Raw genomic sequence first — 22,983 nt, forward strand, 5'->3', positions numbered from 1 at the left:
GACACACTGATACGTTTTATTATGTTATGACAGTATTTTACAGATAATAGTAACAAAAAAAGAAATTACAAGCAGGATTTCAGCTCTGTCCTCATTTCTCGTCCTCCTCCTCAATTTTTGGAAGAAACTGTTCAATCTTGAAAAGCAATGCTTCGCTGGTTGCACTGCAAATAATTGCTCTCTCAATGAATGGGCCTGTAAACAGATTAGAAGAAACTGTAAATCTGAAGGGTGCGTTAAAGGTTCATAATCCACAATTAACTGACTGAATTAACTACACTGTCCCCTTCAACATACAGAGAATGGTTCTCAATTTAAGTTGTAAACTTGTATTAATACAGATGTGATTCAGGATAGAATACAGGCCCCACATTAATATGCTGTCTCGTTTAGCCTTAGTTTGTTTTATTATTTTCATTAGCAGTGGGTTCTGGTTTGAAATTGTGCTCTTAAATGTCATTTCACTGGGACAATGTTTCCGTTTTTAAATGAACCCTCATACCTATCAGAGCTATTACAATACAGTACCCTTTATCAATGGATTGTTCTGACTTAGCACCCAGCGTTTGGAGGAAAATAAATGACAAGAACCAGAATTTAGACATACAGCACACTCTGTGAAGAAGAAAACCAGGCTGTGACTGTATATAAGAGGCTAAAATCACATTACGGTAATTCAGTACATGTCAGTATGCTTTCTTTAAAAGGGAATTGTAACTGCATGGTTAATTCAGTACTTGGTTGGATAAGAAATTGTCTATTTGTGGCAATTAATGACAGTACCTCCTCTGATTTCGAGCTTTTGTTTCATTAGGTTTATAATTGTCAACTTGCTATATTTGTTTGCGGTTCAATGAACAACCTAATGTTTTGTTTTTGTAATTACTATGACACTCTAGTTTCTCAAAGCTCTTAGAATTACAAAGCAGAAATAATCCATGCTAGGCATTTTCTTAGGGGGTTATACTGTAAGCAGTCTATAGTTGTTCTGCCAATAACAATTTGGAGTAACAAGCAAATTACTTTTCCTAGAAGTAATGCTTTCATACAAAAAAAAAAATCTTATAACCTTAAACAGAATACAGTCAACAGTTCGTGTGAAACTGTAAGCTCTCTCAACAAGGACTGGGAACTTGTGGTAACAAGATAATCTGCTGGATGTTTACTTTTCTAAAAAATAAATAAATAACAGATACAGCCGTACATTTAATAACACATATTCATATTGTAGGCTTTGTTTAATGATCTCAGAGCCTGGCTGTAATGCAAACAGATCGGTAGTGATGCAGGTAGTGATGAACACCCAGATGGAATTGATTTCAAGTTACAGAAAATAAAATAAAGATATTACATATTAAAATGATTTTGTAAAATATTTTAATATCACGACAAAACATTATGAGAGGAAACAATAGTTGTATAACTTAACAGTTCTTATCATAGCAATATAAGGTTATCTTACCCAAGTTCAAAGGCCTGTGTGAGCATACGTCCTTGATGATTGTGTCCAGATTGTCAATTATCTGTTCTGTAGGCATATCCAACTGCAAGAAATGAATAGGCCATATAACATTTAATTAAAACCAAAACTAATAATGCACCATTAGTTTAAACAGCAATTAAATGTTAAACAAAAACAATGGCATGGCTTTTGGTGTTTTTATTACAATCTTTTTTTTTTTATTATGCCAAAAGGACGTTTGCAGCGTGCAATAACACAGATGTCATATCCCCTCAGTCTCTCATTCCAATTGGGTATCTACAAAGATCTAAGAGTGTCGTGCCCGCCGCCCCCTCCACCCCAGTTATTTTGATTCCACTCTTCACTTTGTTTGTTTCCATAGAAGTGTGTCTTTGTGTGCAGTGTTTGACAGATTATAATGATGGGGAAGATTCAACCTCTGATTAAACTTGCCCAACAACTATATCTCCTGGTTACAACATCAGCAGATAATTATAAGGAGAGGTCACATGTGACTAATCAGTAACATCTGCTAGTTATGCATCAATTTTCAAGATCACCTGCAGTAAAGCTTTTAAAATCACTCAATGTGGAGAGATTGGTTGCAATGGTATAGATGAGTGAAATGCAACTTTTCTTGTGAAATTAACGCATTTTAAATTGTCTTAATGTAATACGCCGACAAAAACACTTAAAGGGAATTACTAGGCACAGCAGCAGTGACGATTCCTGTGAGATTACATTTTTTTCTATTTCAATATTATGATTCTTTACAAAGCTATTGCAATATCAGTCACACAATGTACAGCAAAGTATCTAGCAGTTTCTGAAACAGCAAGTGAAAAAACACTTTTCTAGCATCTCACTCAGAAACCATTCATACCAATACAATAATCTTCCATAAACAAGATATCAACCCACTGTACACTGTACAATTTATTGAGAAACACTAGATGCTGGTTTCCTTTATTAAAATCGTCAGATTTCAACTGTCTCCAGTGGGTCTTTTTTATTGAGTTCCGTCAACACCTAAAAAGATTTTCCGACTTATTTACACGATTGATCTAAATATATATAACAAATGTAAAGAAGAACAAGTGAACAGAATCAAATGTGCATAACAAGAAAAAGCATACAGAAAAAAATAGGCCTACTGTATTCCCTCTACTGTTAGAAACTGCACTCATTTCACTGTTACTGCGGTTTTATTTTAACTTGTTAATAATAAGGCAACCTGCTTATTATTATGAGCAAAAAAAGAAGTGAACCTTTTCATTTGAACTTTCACATGAAAAGGTCAGCTTTCAGAAGCAGCTGCCAGTAAATCAAAGTGCTCAATATTCATTTAATACGGATGGCTATACATATCTTCTAAAACATTTCCTTAAGTACAATGTGGGTGTGCTTCCATTAACTAACAATTACAACGTAAAACACAAGTCTAAAAAAAGTCTGTAAGACCACCCACAGAATGACTGCATGAATCAAAGAACTGGTCTTCTACAGATTACAAAATGACCCCCCTTAATATTACAGTGATTAGATTCTTCATTGGCATATTGTGTAAAGTAGTATGACCCTTGCTTCATTACTGCAACATTTTAAAGCCGTCTTCCATATAACAGGCATTAATACTACTTTACATTTGTCACTTGCACTGCAGTACGTGACTGAGCAGCAGACCAAAAAAAACAACATCATCATCATCTATCACTTTTGAACAGAAAGCAAAATGGACATAGAAAACCAAACACACAAAAACAAATAAAGGTTTTCCCCCAATTTACTAAATTACCCCCATCCTGTAAAAGTTACCTTTATATTTACAAAAAAAATAAAATAAAAAATAATGTATTGAAGACTTCTCTTATACTCACATTTATAACACTCATTAGCATTTATCTTCAGGTAACAAAAAAAAGAGCTGCCTACTGTCGGTGGAAACACAATGTCTGCAGTTAATGAATATAGAAAAGCCCATTCTGCTTCTGTTTGGTCTCCCTCAGTGTCTGCTCAGCAGTTCTGCAGGAGACAAGGCCTGTTTCTCCATATCACGGTCTTTGTTTTTGGTCTTACAGCAGATGGAGAATAAAAGTAGTGCACAAATAGTAAGATAGAATGCAACCACTAGCCATACGACAGAGCCAAACAGAGCAAAGCACACAAGCTTGCCATCCATTTGATCAGTCCATCAGTTACAAACTCTTGAAAGCTACTGAGGTGTGAAAGACGATGATCACATTTTAAAATCACAGACAACAGCTTGTCCATAAAGTCACAAAAGGTACCTGATTGAGTGTGAGAAGCACCAGGTGATACAGGGCTCTTGGCATTAATCACACTTCAGTTGACTCAATAGAAGGCTTACGCAAACAGATAAACCATCACCAGATGTTGTTTTGAAAGTCGTCAGTCCAGTGGTGATAATTGTTTAGTCACGAAAATTGTACATTTCAGCCTCAAACACCAATTATTTACTGTCTACAGCACACTGTTAATTTTAAAGATTGCAAGAACTGCATTTACAATGGCATCTTCTTTTACAATATGTTATTGGCAGCTCCTCCCACCCCATTCAAGAAATCACAATCTAAACCTACCGTAGCCATTTTTGTAAGAATATAGCAATCTCTCTCCACCAGGTATTCATGGCCAGTCTTGAACAGCTCAAGCATTTTAGGAATGTTTGTTCCAACAGAACCTGGAATACAAGGATGAAATACTTTTATCCAAAATACAGTACAGACTTTTTTTTTTTTGCACTGAATAATAATGAGCAATTCACGGGGCGTGTGCCAGGACTATAGTGTAGTACAGAGAAGGCAGAAAGGAGGTGTTAGTGTGACAGTAACGGGCGAAGGGACCCGACTTAGAGAAGTGGACTGCGGCCCGAACTTCTGAACAGACTGCAGTCTGGATAGAAAAGAGATTCCCCCACCAGAGAGCCGTCCTCTGTGGAGGAGAGGGCTTGGTCTTGAAGGCTGCGGCCCCGGGGATCTGAAAAACATAAGAAAAACTCTGCTGCGACAGAGCCGTCTCGCGGAGACCTGAAAGGGAATAATACTAAAAGGGTCCCCTGACCAATGTGGTGCTGCCCTCGAATGAGGTGAGACTGCGGTCTCCAAAGCTGGGAGCAGAGGAGCGTCCCGTAGGGAACCGGTAAAGAACAAGAATAGATGGGTTAGTTGGGACTCGAGTACTGAGAGATTAATGCGGGCCACGTCCCAAAATGTTAAATATAGGATAGAGCCTCACTGAGATGAGGCAAGATGAGCGCATGAGCTGCGAAAGGATAGCGTGGCCGAGTACTGCCTTTAATAAGGTTGAGAAAGGGGCTCCTGAGTGGCGCATCCAGTAAAGGCGCTCCGCGCGGAGTGCAGGATGTGCCCTATAGCCTGGAGAGCGCAGGTTTGAATCGAGGCTATGTCACAGCCGACCGTGACCGGGAGTTCCTAGGGGATGGCGCAAAATTTGCTGAGCGCTGCCCGGGTAGGGAGGGCTTAGGTCGGCAGGGGAATCCACGGCTCACCGTGCATCAGCGACCCCTGTGGCCGATAGGGCACCTGTGGTTCTGCAGTGGAGCCGCCAGATCTGTGTTGTCCTCTGGCACTATAGGTCTGGTGGCATTGCTGTGGATCTGCAGTGCGAAAAATGACGGCTTGGCAGGAGCACGTTTCGGAGGACGCGTGTTCCAGCCGCCGTTCCCCAAGTCGGCGGGGGGGTTGCGAGCGGTGAGCCGAGGATACAGATAATAACTGGGCATACTAAATTGGGGAGAAAACCGGGGTAAAAAATTGGAGACGACTAAATTTCTAAAAAAAAAAGAAAAAAAAAAAAAAATAAGGTTGAGAAAGCACAGCTTGCCTAAGGTCAGGGAAGTGAGGCTCACTTACCCCCCAGAGGGAACCGATGCAAAGGCATGATGAAAGGAGAAAAACAAAAAACACTAGACAGGGAAGGTGTGTGTGATTAGGGTTTAAATAGGAGATTGGCAATTACAGGCAACACTTAAGGGTCCCGGCACGCCCAACCCCCCCCGCAAATTCTGCCGAAAGGCTAACATATAAAAAATGTCCACACTGTAAATGTCAACAAATAGGGTTGATGCATTCCTTAAAAATATTTACTGCATTTTGTCTCAATATCAGGAAGGATTCCCAGCCCTTGGCAGTTACCCCTAGGGCACCCTGCACGGACGGAAATAAGACTCCTATTGCATAGCAGTTTCACCAGTTCCAGTTTTTACTATGAGCCTGATTAGCCACAGTGTATAGGTGACAAGCTCAGGTGTGTCTTATTAAAACCAGGGATGAATCAAACTGCTGAGCCGTATTTACAACCCTGCCATGCTATCCAGGACCATATTGTTCAAATACACTCACCTCTCTTGCTCTTAGGAAATTTTTTTCGGAGCTTGTTTTTTAGGGTTAACAGTCTGGGGAGAATGTCTGGCACTGCCACATAAAAATCAGCTTGAATTTCGTCATCCAAAATCTGGAAAGCAGATAAAAGTAATAGAACTGGGCTAGGGGAACATGGTCACTGTGAAGTACTGATCTAACTTGATCTCAAAGTCTGGAAATAAGCCCTCTCCCATATGGTATATATTTACTTTGTATATACACAAAACTTGCTTGATTTAAATTGCATAACAATAATGAATACAATGTTAACAGGTATAATTTCCTTTTGAAGGATTCATGTTTTTCACGCGTCTGTTTAGTTTCATAATACAGTATAATCAGTTTTAAAAATCATCCAGCATGTATGCTTGTAACTGCTTCGAGTGCTATACCGTACAGTTTAATTGCTTAGAGCACACATACCTTTTGCACAAGTTCAGCTCCACCTACGAAAGCAGCTCCATTCTCTTTGGCTACTTTGGCATCTTCTGCATTCTGGTTAGAAAGACATTAAGTACCAATTCTTTATTATAAGAAGAAGGAGAGAACACAGGTTTTGGATGCCTAAAATGTTATTGTTCATTTACATGGGTCAAGGAACAGTTTGTCATGGTAACAATATCTGATCCAATAAGAACTGCCCAGTTCCTTAAGCTGCACACGTCACTCCCCCAAGCCTCTAGTAAAGTGGTCATTTCCAGATTTAGTTCTGTATTTTCTGTGTATTAAACACAAGCTTGTATGTAAATAGTCTGTGTCTATTTGTGTCCAGGCAGAGATGAACTGCATGTCTCTTGCACACTGATTTTTGTTTTGAGTCCTTGTCGGACAAAAAATAAATGTGCAAAAGAGCGTAAAAGCATCTCTGCACCTGTACCTGTTCTGGTCACTTGCTTGCTGATAAACATAAAAGGCAAGTCGCTCTGTCAGTTGGTATTGCAGCACTTTTTTGACCTCAACATCACAGTAGACATATCTAGAATTTATAAAGTCTTTGGAATTTATTGCATAAACTCTAGGACACACACGGGTCAAAATGTAAAAGGCTAAACAGTTCATGTTTGTATTGAAGACCAGATGTGTCACATGCTGGAAAATGTATAGGCTAATGTGGACATTGTTACTTTAAAGGTTAATGGATAAACTGTTCAGTTCCTTAAGCTGCAGAAGTTATTCCCCAAAGCCTTGAGTACAGTGGCAATGTCAATATTTAAACAGTTACAGTATTGGTAACATTGGTATGTGTTCAATAAAAAAAGACACTGAAAACAAGGAACTGTGATGCTTTATTTCTCTAACTGGAATGGAGGGGGGTGCCCGGTTCAACATTTTCTTTTAATTTTGTTAAATAAAATCCTTAAGTCTGTGTATGTCGCTATCGGGAATCTTGGAAATCTCACTAAACTGCACAGCATAACACATGACGGATCTTACATTGTGTATTTCATGAAGCACTTGTTTCAACAGGGATCAGTTTTTGGGGAAATAATATAAAGATATGCTGTAAAGTAAGTATTAGTCAAGTATTCTTGCCAAATAATATGGAAGTCGATAGAGGATGACTTAGAACAGTAAGTAAAAAAAAAAATCAAGCTAACATCCAACAGTAATCAAATGCCATTAAGTAATTTTGTCTTCTAATTTACATTCAACTTACCTCTGTAAATACTACAACTTTATTCACGTCTGTCTTGAAAGAATGTGGTAAGTGAACTGTACTGACAAACGGGTCAACTTTTTTCTAAGGAAAAGGAAAGAAGAATATGTTTAATGTTTAATATTGTTACTGTGTGTCAGAAGGTGCAACACACCAGGTTAGAAAGTGTACAAATGTGGGCCTATTTTCCACTAAACTAGGACATGGTTTTTATTCAATTCCATAAGTTCTACAGCACATTTAGCAACTTTAAAGATTTCAGATTATGATGTAATTCAGTTTAAATGTTTGGTTACAGACCATTGATAATTACAGATTCTAAATAAAAACCTGCCGACTATAGGAGGATGCAACTAAACGGACAGAGTCACAGAAAAAAATGGTGTACCCTTCATTTTAAACCTAGAGTCAGGGATGGAAATAAGACTCCCATTTCAGAGTAGTTTGATCCATTCATGGCCTTACTATGAGTTTAATAAGACACACCCGAGCTTGTTACTTATACACAGTAGCGAATCAAGCTCATAATAAAACCTGGTGAAACTACTATGCAATAGGAGTCTTATTTCCATCCCTGTAGAGAGAACACAACATACAATACTTACATAAATGACCAGCATTGCCACACAACAGAATCTTGCACAATAACATATTTAAAATTATTTGACCACTTGTTCCCTATAATGATGATTGTTTTAAGACATAGGGCTAGATTATCAATGCTGATTACTACAAAATGTCATTACCACAATATTTTCAAACAGCAAAAACACATCCATAAAAACTACCAAATCAGTGTAGGCTCATGAGGCATGATGTACTTGGAATGAAATGCGAGGAAAGATAAAAGCATCTGAAGTATCTTTGGCTTCTGGCTTAATTATTCTTCACTGTATTTTATATAAGGATTGCGTCTGGAGAACGGCAGAACTAGGTTACATTCTGTCAATGGAAGTATCTTATCTAACCATCTTGAAACAAGTTTAATCCAGATACATGATATCATGATAGTGGAAAGATAAAATAGAAAAATGTTGGCACAGTAAAAACAGTATGTCAGGGAACAGATTTTCACCTGTAATGAAACTATCGACAGATTCATAGAATGACATTTAGCAACAGTATTAATATATCCCTACAAATATTACGTTTTCTTAGCATTGAAAATATAAAGGCTGCATCTTATATTGTATAGTTTGAGATATTATCAGTTGAAATAGCGGCAGCTGAAAATTGACAAGAACATACCACCCCTCAGTTTGTAAACATGACGTAAAATGGAAATGTGAAAAACAATGTGGCACTGAAACGGTTAATGTTCATTAGACACCACCTGCAATGCTACTCATAGAATACAACTCTACATCACTTATAAAGACCCTGTGCCCAATGTTGAGCACAGGTTAAGGCAAAGGTAGTTAGCGGCTGATTATGTGGTGCTCGATGGGGGCAAACAGACATCAGACTTTGTCCTGTGAAGTGGGACTAAGTTTTGCTCCAAGTTTTTACAGTCAAATATTTGGGGAGTGGCCTCATTATCATTTTAACCGAAGAGATTCTTAAGACGGGGCAAATGTTTGCCTTTGTGATCTAAGCAAACCTACTCTGAGCAGGTCATTTCAAAGAGTAACACTCTCTGGACTGTATTTTTTATGCTATACTTTCCAATAAATGTGTTGGCCTTAGGTAAGAGAGCTGGAAATTGTTAAAATAAATAAATAAAAATGACATTTTTGAAAGAAATAAAAAACAGGTTAATAAGAAATTATAAAGCTAAAGGTTGACAAGGTTTTTTGCTGAAAAAACAATGCTGTTTTTGGAAAGAAAAAATGTTATTGGAAAAGTTTTATTTATAAAAAGAAAATTGTGTCATACAAACCAATTTTTTTTACAGCAACAATAATGTTAACTATGTTCCATGTGGCAAAGATACAGCTCACTCAGTATAAGCTCTTGTGGTAGGATGTTTACTATAATAGAAATAATGAAAGCGTATTTTATTATTGAACAACCACAGAAAATGCAGGGACAGTAAGTATTCCACATTAAAGGGAAGTCAGTTTCTCTTGACTTGCAAAGCCTTTCTGCCTTTGCGCTGTTCAAAAATCATAACATGGGAGATATGGCAGAATGCAACGCAAGCACTCTTGAGTTTGCACACTGCCTTGTGTTTTCTTTTTAGCATTCATCAAAATTGGGTCCCCTATGTCAAAGCATTAAGTCTGTATCATTGATATGGTCAGTTTAAAGCAATGTGGAAGTGAAAAGGTTATTTGTCACTGGACAACACCTGTAATGGAACTTCAGAAATAAAATCAAAGAATACAACTGTGTACCAAATGCTAAGTCAAAAACTCAAAGTACTCTCTCTATGCAGCTGTAACTTCAAAAGTCAAATGGCCTCAGTGATCAGAGAGAGGAAATCAGAAAGTGCAGGTAGTTCTGAAAACACAAACCTTTTTCTCCAGCTTCATATCAAGCTTCAAGTCAATGTAAATAGGCTGCTTTGGGTAGGTAAAGTCTAACTGCTGGAACTTCTTCAGCATGCCGATTGCTGTCTCTGCATCATAGACAGGCTTTGGGTAAAACCGTGTTATGTACACATCATCTATAGGTTCCCATGCAGTCAGTCCAAATGGTTTATGTCGATTGGTGTCATCTATCTTTCTCTCCTTTATCACCTTCTGCTTTTCATCTTTTTGTTCCTTCTGTTCTTTTTTCACAGCTCTGATATGGAAGTTAAAAAAAAAACAAAAAAAAAAAAAACCTTGTCATCGTTATTTTCTATTTACTAAAATATTCATCCAAGATGCACAACTCAGATTCCACAACACGTCCTGCCAAGCTGTAACCTTAAAGGATACCCCAAGTCTGTCTGCATTTATTCATTGGTCCCAATACTTGTTGGAGGGTAAGATGTACTGTAGTGCTTATAAATACTGTGCATTGTAACTTTCTACTGTAACTAAACAGTTTATTTATAAAATCTTGAGCTACCCAAATCTAATTAAAAATACTTACTTTACTGCAGCAAACTGCCGGACTGGAACTTGTTTAGGTACAATCTGAGAAACATTTGTGGAACACTGGCCGTTACTGATGAGCAAAGATTTGTGACAGCCAGTTAAAACTATAGAAGCAAAAACAAAACAAAAATCACAGATACAGCAGAAAACAGTACTGCTTGTACCTCTACTGCAAGCAGTCCTGTGTTAGAACAAACTTGTTAAGAAGTCTAACTAAATGATCAGGTAGCCACAACCAGTCCCATGTTAAACCCCTCCATAGTCACCTTTATCATTTCCTGCATCAATTGAGTAACCAATACAGTTTTTACAGACTCAAATCATACTTAGCAAGTAGCATGAGCTAAATGGATTGCTGGCACCTGATAACACTTGTCAAAGAGGCTGTTCTTCTAAGGACTCTGTCAGATTAAGTGAATACCTTCCCTATTGGTTTTCTCAGAACAGGTCACTACAGTCAGTAAATCAATATTTATTTTATATAGCGCCTTTCATAGAGGACCACTATCACAAAGCGCTTTACAGATAGTGGGGAACAATGCATAATATATTATATACGGGGCATAGTACATTAAATACAAGGCTAGGATGTGAATTCTAAACATTGTCACGCAGAATTAAACGAATAAGATAGAGTGAAAAGCCTGAAATAGCAACTTAGACAACAGCTAATGGCATATAAGGCTTAGAGAGCAAACAAGAGAACATGTGGGTCTTGAGAGTTGATTTGAGTATAGGATTAGATGTTTGCATTATAAAAAGGCGATTGTCATTATAAATTAACGCTGGACATGCATGTTAAATGAAAATACTACCACGTTGGTTAACGTTGCTCAGTTTGAGGCATGGAGCTAAATTAGAGTATTTCGGTTCTGGCTTCAGCACAAACTTGTCTGAGGTCAGTCGCAAGTAAAGCGAGGTTACGATGTACATTTTATTATGTACAAGATTTCATAACCACGGACAACCGTCTAGTACTGTACTGAACTTAACAGCTTCTTGTCAAATGAGACCATGAATAAGCTTCTCCGACAGAATATTGACACAAGTTTCGAAAATGGAAAACGTCATTGCCGCTCTTCTGTTAAGACGCCTTTGTAATGTCTACTTATGTCTGTATGCCCAATAAACATTAAAAAACAAAGGCATTTGTTTATTTAATCTGTTTTGAACTGACCTCTGCGGAAACTCCTCGTGCAAGCTGCCATGTTTACATGTATGGTGTATCATTTCAAGTGGTTCGTGCAGTAACCAAAACCTCTCATTGCCAGTTCCTACCAAGTTTTTGTGTTCACTGACTGGATTGTGATGGTGAGTTAATCGTAAATGAACAGCCGTGACGAATGTTTAAGGTGTTTTATTATTCTCCACAGTTCCTATAAAAAAAGTGTTTGAAATCATACACGGATTCGCAGGTGCTTGGTGTAATGTAGGATTTCTAAATTAAAAGTTCAACGCCATTTAAATGAGTATGGGAAATTAGGATATACAATAATTATCACTAGACAGTAACATATGTTATGAAACTAAATGTTATACAACTGAATGCGATAGGTTATCGAAACCATTTACTGTATAGCAACCAAACAAGAGATAAACTACTCAGTTATTTAATCTGGGGGCATGTAAAGTTTAAAGCTATTTTGATTCCTTTTTAAGTAACAGATTTTTTTTTTTTTTTTTTTTTTTACTTTCAGGGAAAAAAATGTGATAATGATGATTTGGAGTTAATAGCTTTGAGAGTCTAGACCAATTCATGGATTTTTCTATTTATCTTAAACTATGTGGTCTTTTTATGGGGAAATTAGGTGAGTTGAATTTGGTATCGGACCATGCATAACACTTTACATAATACGACTACTAATAATAATAATATAGAAGGTTTGTCTGGGAGGCCTATAGAACTTGTATGGCTTATGATTGTATAGTGGTTGCAACTCATATTTGAGCAAACAGATCGGTGCTAAAATTAAGCAAACACATTTTTTAAGCGATATTTTTGTGGCAGCTGTACAGAAGTAGAAATGAACAACCCTACACATGGGCATCACACATTGGCCTGCAGTTCCAAGAGAAAGTTTATGTAAATAGCCCAGAGTGTATTAGAGTTGCATGTGAAAATGATCCCATATGTGTTCAACAGAGTTTAAGGCTAGGCAGCTTTCAAGCAACTAGTTTCTACCAATTGATTAAGACTTCTTTAACGGGTCCCATTCAACTTACTGCTTCAGTAGTTTTAAAGAAAAACTTACCTGGTGTTTCATCAATGGCCTTTGAGCATAACAGCCAAGCAGTGCATAATACTGTGCTGGCATTCTGTTAGTTCTGTTTTCTGCAGCAATAAAATATTATGGCCTAGAATTAGCTGTATTTATTTATTTTCCATATGCTTTTTACTGGCACAATGCTGTCATAGTGGCACTGATAATAAAACTGAATGGATCATCAAAGGTATATGTCCTAAAATGACACGTTTACCGGTAACTAACGGTACTTTGACTAATACTTGGACAGAAGTTTTTTTCTGTGCACACCTTTTGCTACAAAAACAGACAGCATGACAAAAATACTATACCCCAGGTATTTTCCTGTAATGCATTGTCATAAATCTTAATGCGTCGTTGTTAATGTAAATACAAGATGGATAAAAATACCAAATTACAGAAATAAAAAAAAAAAAATCTGTAATTCTGTGAATTCTGTAATACTACTTTTTTTCAGCAGTACTTTTTAACCTGTCAAGCTCTTCAAGCATTTTTTCTTTTAAGGACAGTGCGTGAGCAGCAGCCATAATTATTCCTTCCTTCAGACTCTTTAGGAATACACAGGAGCGGAGCGTCAGAGCACTCTGTCTACATGTCTTTAATTTCACCAACGACTCATCTCAAACATTCACTGAATGCAGGTATATATATATGTATATATTTTACCTTCACATTGCGTTAGTTGCAGAATTACATTATGCAGTGTTGTTTGTGTGTTTTATTTATTTTGTTGTCTGACTTCGCCAGGCTGTTGGCTAGAGTCTTGCAAGCCACGGCTGTACTCGAGGCCCAGGCTTCACCTGAGAATGGCATTTATATAACATGAAGCTAACTTTTAATATGTGGTTTAGAACGATTCGACACAATTCCAATAAAAGATCAAATCTGTACATTATTTAAAGGCTTTAAACATTAAATAGTGTTAGTTAGTTTTTTATGTGTTATTTAGGCCCACTGTACGTAAACATGAATTTTAACGATGAAAACCGTCTCTTTATGATCTATTGTTTCGTTTAAATTTATTTGACTTTTATGCACCCTTACACTATGATTGATCAATGGCAATGTATTTGTTTAGTATTTTTAAATAATGAATGTTTCGAATTCGCATTGTAAGAGACATCGGTATGCTTGCAAGTTGCACTCTTAACTACTTTTACTTTCAACTAGTCGCAAATCATGAATTGCAATGTTCAAAACCTAAATGTACAAAAAAAACCCAACACAAGTTAGATTGTGCAGTGTATGTTACTGTAACGACAGCGAGGCGGAGGTGTGCGGCTGTCACTTGTCAGAGCAGCCCTGAGAGGTTATGTTTTGACAGAACTCAGCCACTACGAGGAATGTTGCGGTTTGTTGCCTTGCTGTGCAATAAATATGTGTTTTTTTTTTGTTTGTTTGTTTTCACTAATGGCGCTTTTGTTTTTATCTGATAAAACTGAGCCATTCGTTGTTAGGTTATGAAAAGTTTGTTTTGTAGGCCCGTGATATGATAATGTGTACACTTCAGCTGTTGCTATAGAGTCTAGACCTATCAACATGAGGTGAGGTATTACGTACAGATTAAGTGCTGTGGAAAATGTTCTGAGGTGTTTTGGTGGTTGTTGTTGTTTTCTTTTAACTTTTATTAATGATGCATGACCGGGTAATTAAAGCTGTAGAATAATGGACAGTTTAATAAACAAATAAATGTCAAATGAAAGAGCATAACTTTTGAATAAAGAATCAGAACAGTACAACATTTGCGTAATGTATATAGAGAGAGACTGAATACTGGTATGCTTTCATTTGATATGCATCTATCGTATGTACTGGCTGTATCTCTTTTGACCCACGCATGCTGCAAATTTCACTATATTGCCTGTATTAGTTGTGTCTTTGCCTGTACCTGTAACAGATACAGTAGAAAAACTAATGCCAGAACAACAGCAGATTACACAGACTATTTCCAGTCGCTGTTGAGAAGTGCAGTTAAGATACATGATTGGAAAGTTTCCATAGAGATTTGGGCTGAGACAAAATGGAAGTATGACCTCTTATTCAAAAGGGACACATGAAGAAGTTGTAGGTCCCTCATATTTGCATAAGTAGTTGCATAAGTACATTTTGATAAAGCTACTATACTGTTAAAGAAAACAGCTGTACTGTAAGATATAGAGGCCTACTGGCTAGTTTTACCAGCTTTTAGGGTTAGTCAAGGACAAGATAAAAAGTAAATGCTTGTTTTTATTAACTCAGCAAGGGTAAGTTTCCACAATGATTTCAAGCACCTGCTATCAATAAAACAGGACTGGGTACAAGTTCATTGATCTAGCCCAAGTCTGACAATGTGGGTGTGTGATTACTAGTGTAGTATGCAGGTCCTACTGCTTTATATTTTAAATTAGGTACCAATTCATAGCTGGGTGTGCTTGCTTGATAACTGATGCCTTGATTGTCTTAAAGTGCTGTTCCAGCTGTATGTATTGCATCTGCTTTTGTGGTTGGAGAGTTCAGTGTATCTTCTTATATTACTTCTGTTTCCTAGTCTCTCAATTTCCAGAGTGCTGTCATATTTAAATGTAAAGGAGCAATTGCGGATTTTGTAGAAATGTGTGCTGTCAGAGTCATTATCTTGAGCCTGATAGACAATATTTTGGCACCCTATTAATCAATCAATCCATATGCAGCATTCCTGGCGGAACCCCCACCTGCAAACAGCATTGCTGGATGCTGTGTGTTACAGGAGTGTTCTTTCATGCTAGTGAGGATGAGCTTTGCTTTAATGCCCTGTATCCACTTTTCTAGACTAACAGGGATGCCAAAGGAAAAATATGACCCCCCAGATCCTCGGAGATTATATACCATCATGTCAGCTGAGGAGGCTGCCAATGGAAAGAAGTCACACTGGGCAGAATTAGAAATCTCTGGTCAGTAAACCACTGCGCAATTGCATAATCATGAAACGCTGTCAGAGGCATTGTTAATTGACTTGTGTGGTAACTCTGTTTTTAGTTTTGAGTAGTACATTGCTTTGTCAAAACAGTCCTATAGTATATTTTGAAAATCTTTCTAATTTCAATACTTGATATTATAAAATCTGAACATTTGTCTTTTCAGAAACTTAGTTTTAAAATTATATACTCCTTTTCTCAAATTTCTCAAATTCCCATGTTGTGTATTTATTTAACCATACAGTAAAAACACCATTGAACACATTTTGCAGAAATTGTTCAAGAAGTTAAGAAGCATGGTATAGCCATTAGTCATATTGTGCAGCATGTGCAGCATTTATTCTGTAATTGTTGCGCATGTATCTCTCCAGAAACTTAAAACTCTTAAAAACCTTGTAGACTAGAAGCAGGTGTTTTTCTTCTGCATAGAGATCTATGTGAACTCTCAAAATAATGATTTCCTCCCCAGGAAGTGTCTGTGGTTAGCTTTGTGCCCTCATTCAAAATGTGGACCCCTTACGCACTTTATTATTATTATTATTATTATTATTATTATTTATTTTTTTCTTAGCTGATGCCCTTATCCAGGGCGACTTACAATTGTTACAAGATATCACATTGTTTTTACACACAATTACCCATTTATACAGTTGGGTTTTTACTGGCGCAATCTAGGTAAAGTACCTTGCTCAAGGGTATAGCAGCAGTGTCCCCCACCTGGGATTGAACCCACAACCCTCCGGTCAAGAGTCCAGAGCCCTAACCACTACTCCACACTGCTGGCCACACTGCTGCACTGATCGTATCTGTCTGTCACACTCAACATAATGAGCAAGACGACCACCTTGAATTGTCACAAAGCTTTATCAAACACCCCTTGCCTCCTGTAGACCTTTTTGGTATAATCTGATGCATTATTTATTTATTTATTTATTTTGTTAACCTAGAATAATTGTATCTGAATGCGTGGGCACTGATTTGTATTTAACCACCAGCATTTATCCCTATACTTACGTACTGCTTTCTTTCCTTCTCAGGTAGGGTGAGAAGCTTAAGCACTTCATTATGGACGCTGACACACTTAACTGCACTACATATTAATGACAACAACCTGAGTCGCATTCCACCAGACATTGCCAAGCTTCAACACCTGACTTACCTGAACCTGTCATCCAATAAACTCCGCAGCTTGCCAGCAGAACTCGGAAACATGGTGTCGCTCAGGTAAGGAGAGTACTGTTGACAGAAGTGCAAGTTCAGGAGGAGGAGGAGGAGTGGCATAACTTGTCTCATGGTCGTGGTTCAGCTGAAGCAACTCTGCATGTTTGGGGGAAGCTCCGATTAATTAGACAATCAAGCACTGAATATCACTGTGCATGGCATGGGAAATGGTTGATAAACTGTAGGCTAAGCAAAATAACTGAATTTAAAAAAAGGCAAGTAAACCTTGTTCCATTAAACTAATCTTTTTTTTTTTTCTTTTTTTTAATTTAAGACTAACAGATTCAACCTGGTTAGTGATAAAAATCGTAGTATAGGCTAGATAATAAAAATTTTGACGACATAGAAAAAAAATAGAAAAGCTCACTGAGTGTATTTTCCATTTTCTTTCCAGGGAATTGCTTTTAAATAACAATCTCTTACGGGTTTTGCCTTATGAACTTGGGCGGCTGTTCCAGCTACAGACCCTGGGTTTAAAAGGTAGTTATTTTCTTTATGGAATTTTGCTTAGTGCTAAACATGAATTAGGAGGTTAGTAGTATTGCTTGAGAAGTTAACATGCAAACTTGTCACTAGCAGTCAGTTGTACTAAAAAATAAGATGCTAGTATGTTGTTTTTTCAAAAATCTCAGAAGTACGCCATGTCTCCAGGACACTGGTTGAAAACCAAGGACATTGGAACATGTCACATTACAGTAAATCCATGAGGCTGAACTGAAACGTACTTTTGGAGTTTTACAGAAAACTATGGGCCCTATTCGTAAAGCTTTAGCTTCTAAGTAATTAGACATTTGTTTATACAGGGTTTCTCCATTTTGAATTTGAAGGAAATGCGTCACCTAGCCGTGTACTAAGCCAAAGATCCTTTTGCACTTTGATTTAGAAGAAAATGGGCAGTGAAATTATTGGTAACGCTTTATACTGCGTGGAATAAATTAATATTAAATAGATATGCTATTGCATATTAAATTAATGTTAAATTAATATTAAATAGATATGCAGTTGATATTAAAATTACGTTCAATTACTTCTTGTTACTTTCCATTAACATTTAAGTCAGATTAACTGTATTTTCAATTAAGAACATGCAAACAATGGGAGATTATTACATATTTTCAAGGGTAACAAAACATATTATAAATGGACATGATATGCAATTACATTTTCAATTGACATTTGGTTAACATTTAGCAAGAAACCAGCTATTGCATATTATTAAATATTAATTTAATATGCAATTGCATATCTATTTAATATTAATTTATGCCATTCAGTCCAATGCCATTACCAAATTCTTATTATTTTTGTTTCAAACTTCACACTGTGTAATTGAAAAACAACACTCAAATTATGCCAATTAACCAAAATCATTTCACTTAAAAAGTAAAGGAATAGGGCATATGTATTTTTGTCTAGCTAACTTTTTCAAACCGATTTGAATGAATAAAATAATTACAGAGAGCGTCAAGGCCATCCCTAACAGGAGTTTTGAAATGGAGTAAGTGTGGCTTAATTATAGCTGCTGTGCAATCGATGCTATAAAATCCAGGTTTTGAATTTCAGATCATCCACAGAATCTCAGTGTGAGTAGGGTATGTCACATTGCATCCATGTGTCAATTCACAAGTCATTTTATGATAGTGTTGCTTATCCAACAGACTGGCCTGGGTTTTTAAATTATGTACACTTGTTTTACTTTTTAAATTTATATTTATTTCTGAAATATTAAAATAAGTTAACCATGCCAGACTAGTTCAGCAAAACTACACATGGTTACAAGATATGCTCAGTAGGTTTAAGACTGAAAACAAAACATTACAACCGGAAATTAAAATCCCTGTTCTGACACCTTTTCCTCTTTTCATCTCTTTTGCAGGCAATCCGTTGTCACAAGATATTCTCAACCTGTACCAGGAACCTGACGGAACAAGAAAGCTACTAAATTATATGCTTGATAATCTAGCAGGTAAAAGCCAGTGGCTGTTGTTTTTATTTATTTGTTATTCACTGTATTTCATTTATGATTGAAGTGGCACCCCTAATTTCACAAAAAGACCCCTAGTGCAAGTAGCATTCAACTATTGATAAAAAAAAACAGTAGTATTACTAAAAGAATCCTGGTGCCAGCATGAACAAAACCACAGAGTGTAGCAAAAGCACCAGGATAATAACTAAAAACAACAAAAAAGGAAAAGAAACATACGGGTCCTACTGGAGCAGCAGTTTAGCTACCAAACTGGATTTGACAGACTTTTGGCCTTCTTGGGTGATAAACAATGCGTACATAAACAATGGATTTGTGTAATTCTCTGTGTGCTTGTGTATTCTGAAGAAACAATTCACATAACTAGTTTTCATTTATTTTAGTCCACCCAGAGCATCTTCCACAGAGGCCGTGGATCACATTGAAAGAACGAGACCAAATGCTCCCTACAGGTAAACTATTTTCATAAATCCATTTTGCAGTCCCATTTTTTTTCATAATTAAAAAAAAAAAAAAATTACGGGTACATGTAACTATTTATTTTATTTCAATATTGTTATTTCCTATCAATTAAATCAGTGCTATTTTGAAATAATTGGAACCTTTGCACACTCATTTTACAAAAGCTCTTATGCCTTACAAGACTGCATGCCCAAGTAGATGGACATATATCAGATTTCTTGGAAATCTATTGTGAGCACAACATAAAAATGCATTCAAGTGTACAAACATATGACGCTAGCTTTTCAAAGCTTTTTACTCAGATTGTTATAAGCAATGTGTTTCTGAAAAAAAACACAAAAAAAAAACCCCATCTACTTAAAAATACTTACGATTTAACCAATTAAAACTGCACAGTTTGAAGTAAAGAGCTTTGAGAAATGAATTGTGAGCAAGACATGGTGACATCCTAACCCAGCATTACATTTTCATTATGGTGACATTATCCTTATATTGACATGCCAAAAACCCAAGACCCAAGAGGAAACTGCAAATGTACTGCATATAGTATTGAAAGCAGAGTTTATTGCTTGAGTCAAGCTTTTTCAGATTTCATAATAGACATTATATTGAAAATAATAGTCATTGCATTCCCCCCACCCCCCCCCACCCCCCCCACCCCCCCCCCAAAAAAAAGCAGATGTTGTTGATTTGAAATTCAGCGTTGTCCATGAAGGACAACCAAGTTGACTTCTAAAGTGTGTTTAAGATACTATACAGTGGTTTACATCTCTTTTGCTTGAGGAGAAATTGACAAATGTGTTACATTTCTCTTTCAGCCCTATTCACAATCATGTGTTTCAATGTACTTTGTGACAAGTATGCCACAAGGCAGCTCTACGGCTACTGCCCATCTTGGGCGTTAAACTGGGAGTACAGAAAAAAGGGAATTCTGGAAGAGATTGTCAACTGTGATGCAGATATTATTAGTCTTCAGGTAAGAGAAAATCTGAAATTAGAAAACTGAAATACTGTGTATTGCTGCTTTTTAGTTTTTGTTTTTTTTAATATATATAGATATGTACGGAACCCCGTACGGAAGGGACATCATGAAAAAAAAAAAAATACTATCTCGTGTTTGCCGGTTACTGTCTCGCGCGCACGAGTTAATGCAGCAGACACCGAGTGTTCTCTGTGGATAGGTTGACAATCAGCGTATTTTCCTCATGGGATAACAACTATGCAAAACTGGTGTGCTTAGACTCATGCTCTACTTACAATATACTTCAGTATACACCTCTCTCAAATACGGTAAAAAAAAATTGCGGTATATGCCTGTCAGGATGTGATGAATGATATAATGTCCAAACAGAGGATATATTTACAAAAAGGTCATGTTTATTTAAATAATAATCCCCTGTACCAGCAATGGGATCTGGGATCAGACCCCAGGCTTGCAGTCCCAAACAAAAAGGTTCCAGAAATAATAAACAAACAATCACAATTGCTAATCCAGGTGCACACACGGGTTGAGGTGGTGTGGCATTGCAGGTGCTCTGGGTTCATGTACTGGTTGAGGTGGTGTGGCAGTGCAGGTGCTCTGGGTGCATGTACTGGTTGAGGTGGTGTGGCAGTGCAGGTGCTCTGGGTGCATGTACTGGTTGAGGTGGTGTGGCAGTGCAGGTGCTCTGGGTGCACGTACTGGTTGAGGTGGTGTGGCAGTGCAGGTGCTCTGGGTGCATGTGCTGGTTGAGGTGGTGTGGCAGTGCAGGTGCTCTGGGTGCATGTACTGGTTGAGGTGGTGTGGCAGTGCAGGTGCTCTGGGTGCACGTACTGGTTGAGGTGGTGTGGCAGTGCAGGTGCTCTGGGTGCACGTACTGGTTGAGGTGGTGTGGCAGTGCAGGTGCTCTGGGTGCACATGCTGGTTGAGGTGGTGTGGCAGTGCAGGTGCTCTGGGTGCATGTGCTGGTTGAAGTGGTGTGGCAGTGCAGGTGCTCTGGGTGCATGTACTGGTTGAGGTGGTGTGGCAGTGCAGATGCTCCAGGTGAAAGTGCAGATGCTCCATGGCTTCAGCTCCCGGCTCCGTACAGCTCTGCCAATACAAAAACAAAACAAACCTGCAGCGCTCCGGCTGGTTAGTGTGTGAGTGTAAGGGCCTGTACTCGCGTAGCTGTGTCCCCTTTGTGCTGCCAAACTCCTCCCTGTGATCAGCACTGCGCCACGCTCTGTCCAACCACCGCGCACAACACATCTTATCACAGTAGAGCTGTTCAGCAGTCTTACAGCTACGCCCTTCCATCAAGATGGCTGACTTCCAGTTCCATCCTACCATCGAGTCGGCCCGTCCTTGTGAAGGTGTACCATCAACCTTACTTAGTGCCCTTCCTGGTCGGGAGGTAGATTTGCAGCTCAGATTCATTCTCTCCCATTTACAATGCCCTTTACATTATACTGTGTGCTACGTCCTACAACGGTTCATAGCTCCTGAATACTAATTCACAAGAAACCTATTTTAGGAGTAAATTGAGTCATGTGTCTCTGATTTGCGAGATATTATTGGGACCGACTCATTGATGATTGAGCCCGAACCTGCTTTTGTTCTCAAAGTGGGTGCAACTGCAATGCAAAATGATGGCTCACCTACTAAAATGACAGTATTGCAAAGACTAACAGAAATTACAAAAGAAGAGAAAATCAAATGAGGCTACCACAATCTCTTACAAGTATTAAGCACTACACTCGTGCGCATGAGATACTAACCTTTTTTAAATTCACACCATACCCCTTTAGGGGTTCCATAGATGTGTACCTGAAAAAAATGTATTCTTGTTACCTCTGACAAAACTTGTTCAGTTTACCGCTGGAAATAAGTCCTCACATAGGCAATGTTTTTTTTACAGGAAGTTGAAACCGAGCAATACTACACCCTCTTTCTGCAAGCATTAAAGGAGCGTGGGTATGATGGGTTCTTTTGTCCAAAGTCTCGTGCCAAATTAGTGTCAGAGCAAGAAAGGAAACATGTGGATGGATGTGCAATATTTTTCAAAACTGAGAAGTGAGTAGAGAAGTAAACTACATTTTCTTGTGTCAGCACAACCTAACCCACATTTTTTTGTATTTTCTTACATTTATGGCTTCTCTTTGACCTTTTTTGACCTATATTAGCAGGAAACAGTTTGGAAAGAATAAGTGTAATAGCACAGTGAAGCTAAAATACAATATGTTACGTGGTCATGTGACTAATTTGATTTGGATGCAGCCCTGACTTTTAAAATGTAGACTTATTAACAAAGAATGTGAAAGCAAATATGGAACCCCAAAAAAGGGACAGTCCTCACAATGATAATATGATTTAAATTATATCTGAATTAGGATTGTTTTAGCAAACGTTAACCTTTTCAAAGTTCCCTCAAAGTAGTATCTACCCTGTAATAACATTAGACACTGCCGGTATTAAAGTCCACGATTGCCTAGCAACACTGCACAACACTGTGGTTCTGACCTCAAGGTCACAAACAGAGTGATCTCAAAATGAACCTCTGGCAGACAGAGTTTACAGAGTTTGTAGACAAAAGGGTAACTTGTTTATTTT

At 37.7% G+C, this 22,983-nt stretch overlaps 2 protein-coding genes across 5 annotated transcripts in view; one reads left to right on the forward strand and one right to left on the reverse strand.

Annotated features, from left to right (window-relative positions):
* LOC117403698 (large ribosomal subunit protein uL1m-like) lies at positions 1–11,836 on the reverse strand. The gene is made up of 9 exons (XM_034925206.2): positions 11,726–11,836; positions 10,544–10,652; positions 9,979–10,249; positions 7,523–7,606; positions 6,289–6,360; positions 5,845–5,956; positions 4,063–4,163; positions 1,463–1,544; positions 1–195 (listed from the first exon to the last, which is right to left on the reverse strand). The coding sequence occupies exons 1-9, from the start codon at positions 11,754–11,756 to the stop codon at positions 92–94; spliced, it is 966 nt and encodes a 321-aa protein (XP_034781097.2). The 5' UTR covers positions 11,757–11,836; the 3' UTR covers positions 1–91.
* LOC117403697 (CCR4-NOT transcription complex subunit 6-like) overlaps positions 11,793–22,983 on the forward strand; it is an 18,809-nt gene continuing 7,618 nt past the window's right edge. Inside the window, exons 1-9 of one of the 4 annotated variants that reach the window (XM_034925202.2) lie at positions 11,801–11,859; positions 13,358–13,453; positions 15,600–15,721; positions 16,783–16,969; positions 17,361–17,446; positions 18,843–18,932; positions 19,334–19,402; positions 20,231–20,388; positions 22,292–22,446. In XM_034925202.2, coding sequence (XP_034781093.2) covers positions 15,610–15,721; positions 16,783–16,969; positions 17,361–17,446; positions 18,843–18,932; positions 19,334–19,402; positions 20,231–20,388; positions 22,292–22,446 — 857 coding nt within the window. In that variant the 5' untranslated portion in view covers positions 11,801–11,859; positions 13,358–13,453; positions 15,600–15,609. Of the gene's footprint in view, positions 11,860–12,315; positions 12,357–12,858; positions 13,000–13,357; positions 13,454–15,599; positions 15,722–16,782; positions 16,970–17,360; positions 17,447–18,842; positions 18,933–19,333; positions 19,403–20,230; positions 20,389–22,291; positions 22,447–22,983 lie in introns of those variants that run through there. The other 3 variants (XM_059004165.1, XM_059004206.1, XM_059004294.1) reach the window with 3 other exon arrangements.

Source organism: Acipenser ruthenus, chromosome 1 (assembly GCF_902713425.1).
Source record: "Acipenser ruthenus chromosome 1, fAciRut3.2 maternal haplotype, whole genome shotgun sequence".
Classification (NCBI taxonomy): Eukaryota; Metazoa; Chordata; class Actinopteri; order Acipenseriformes; family Acipenseridae; genus Acipenser; species Acipenser ruthenus.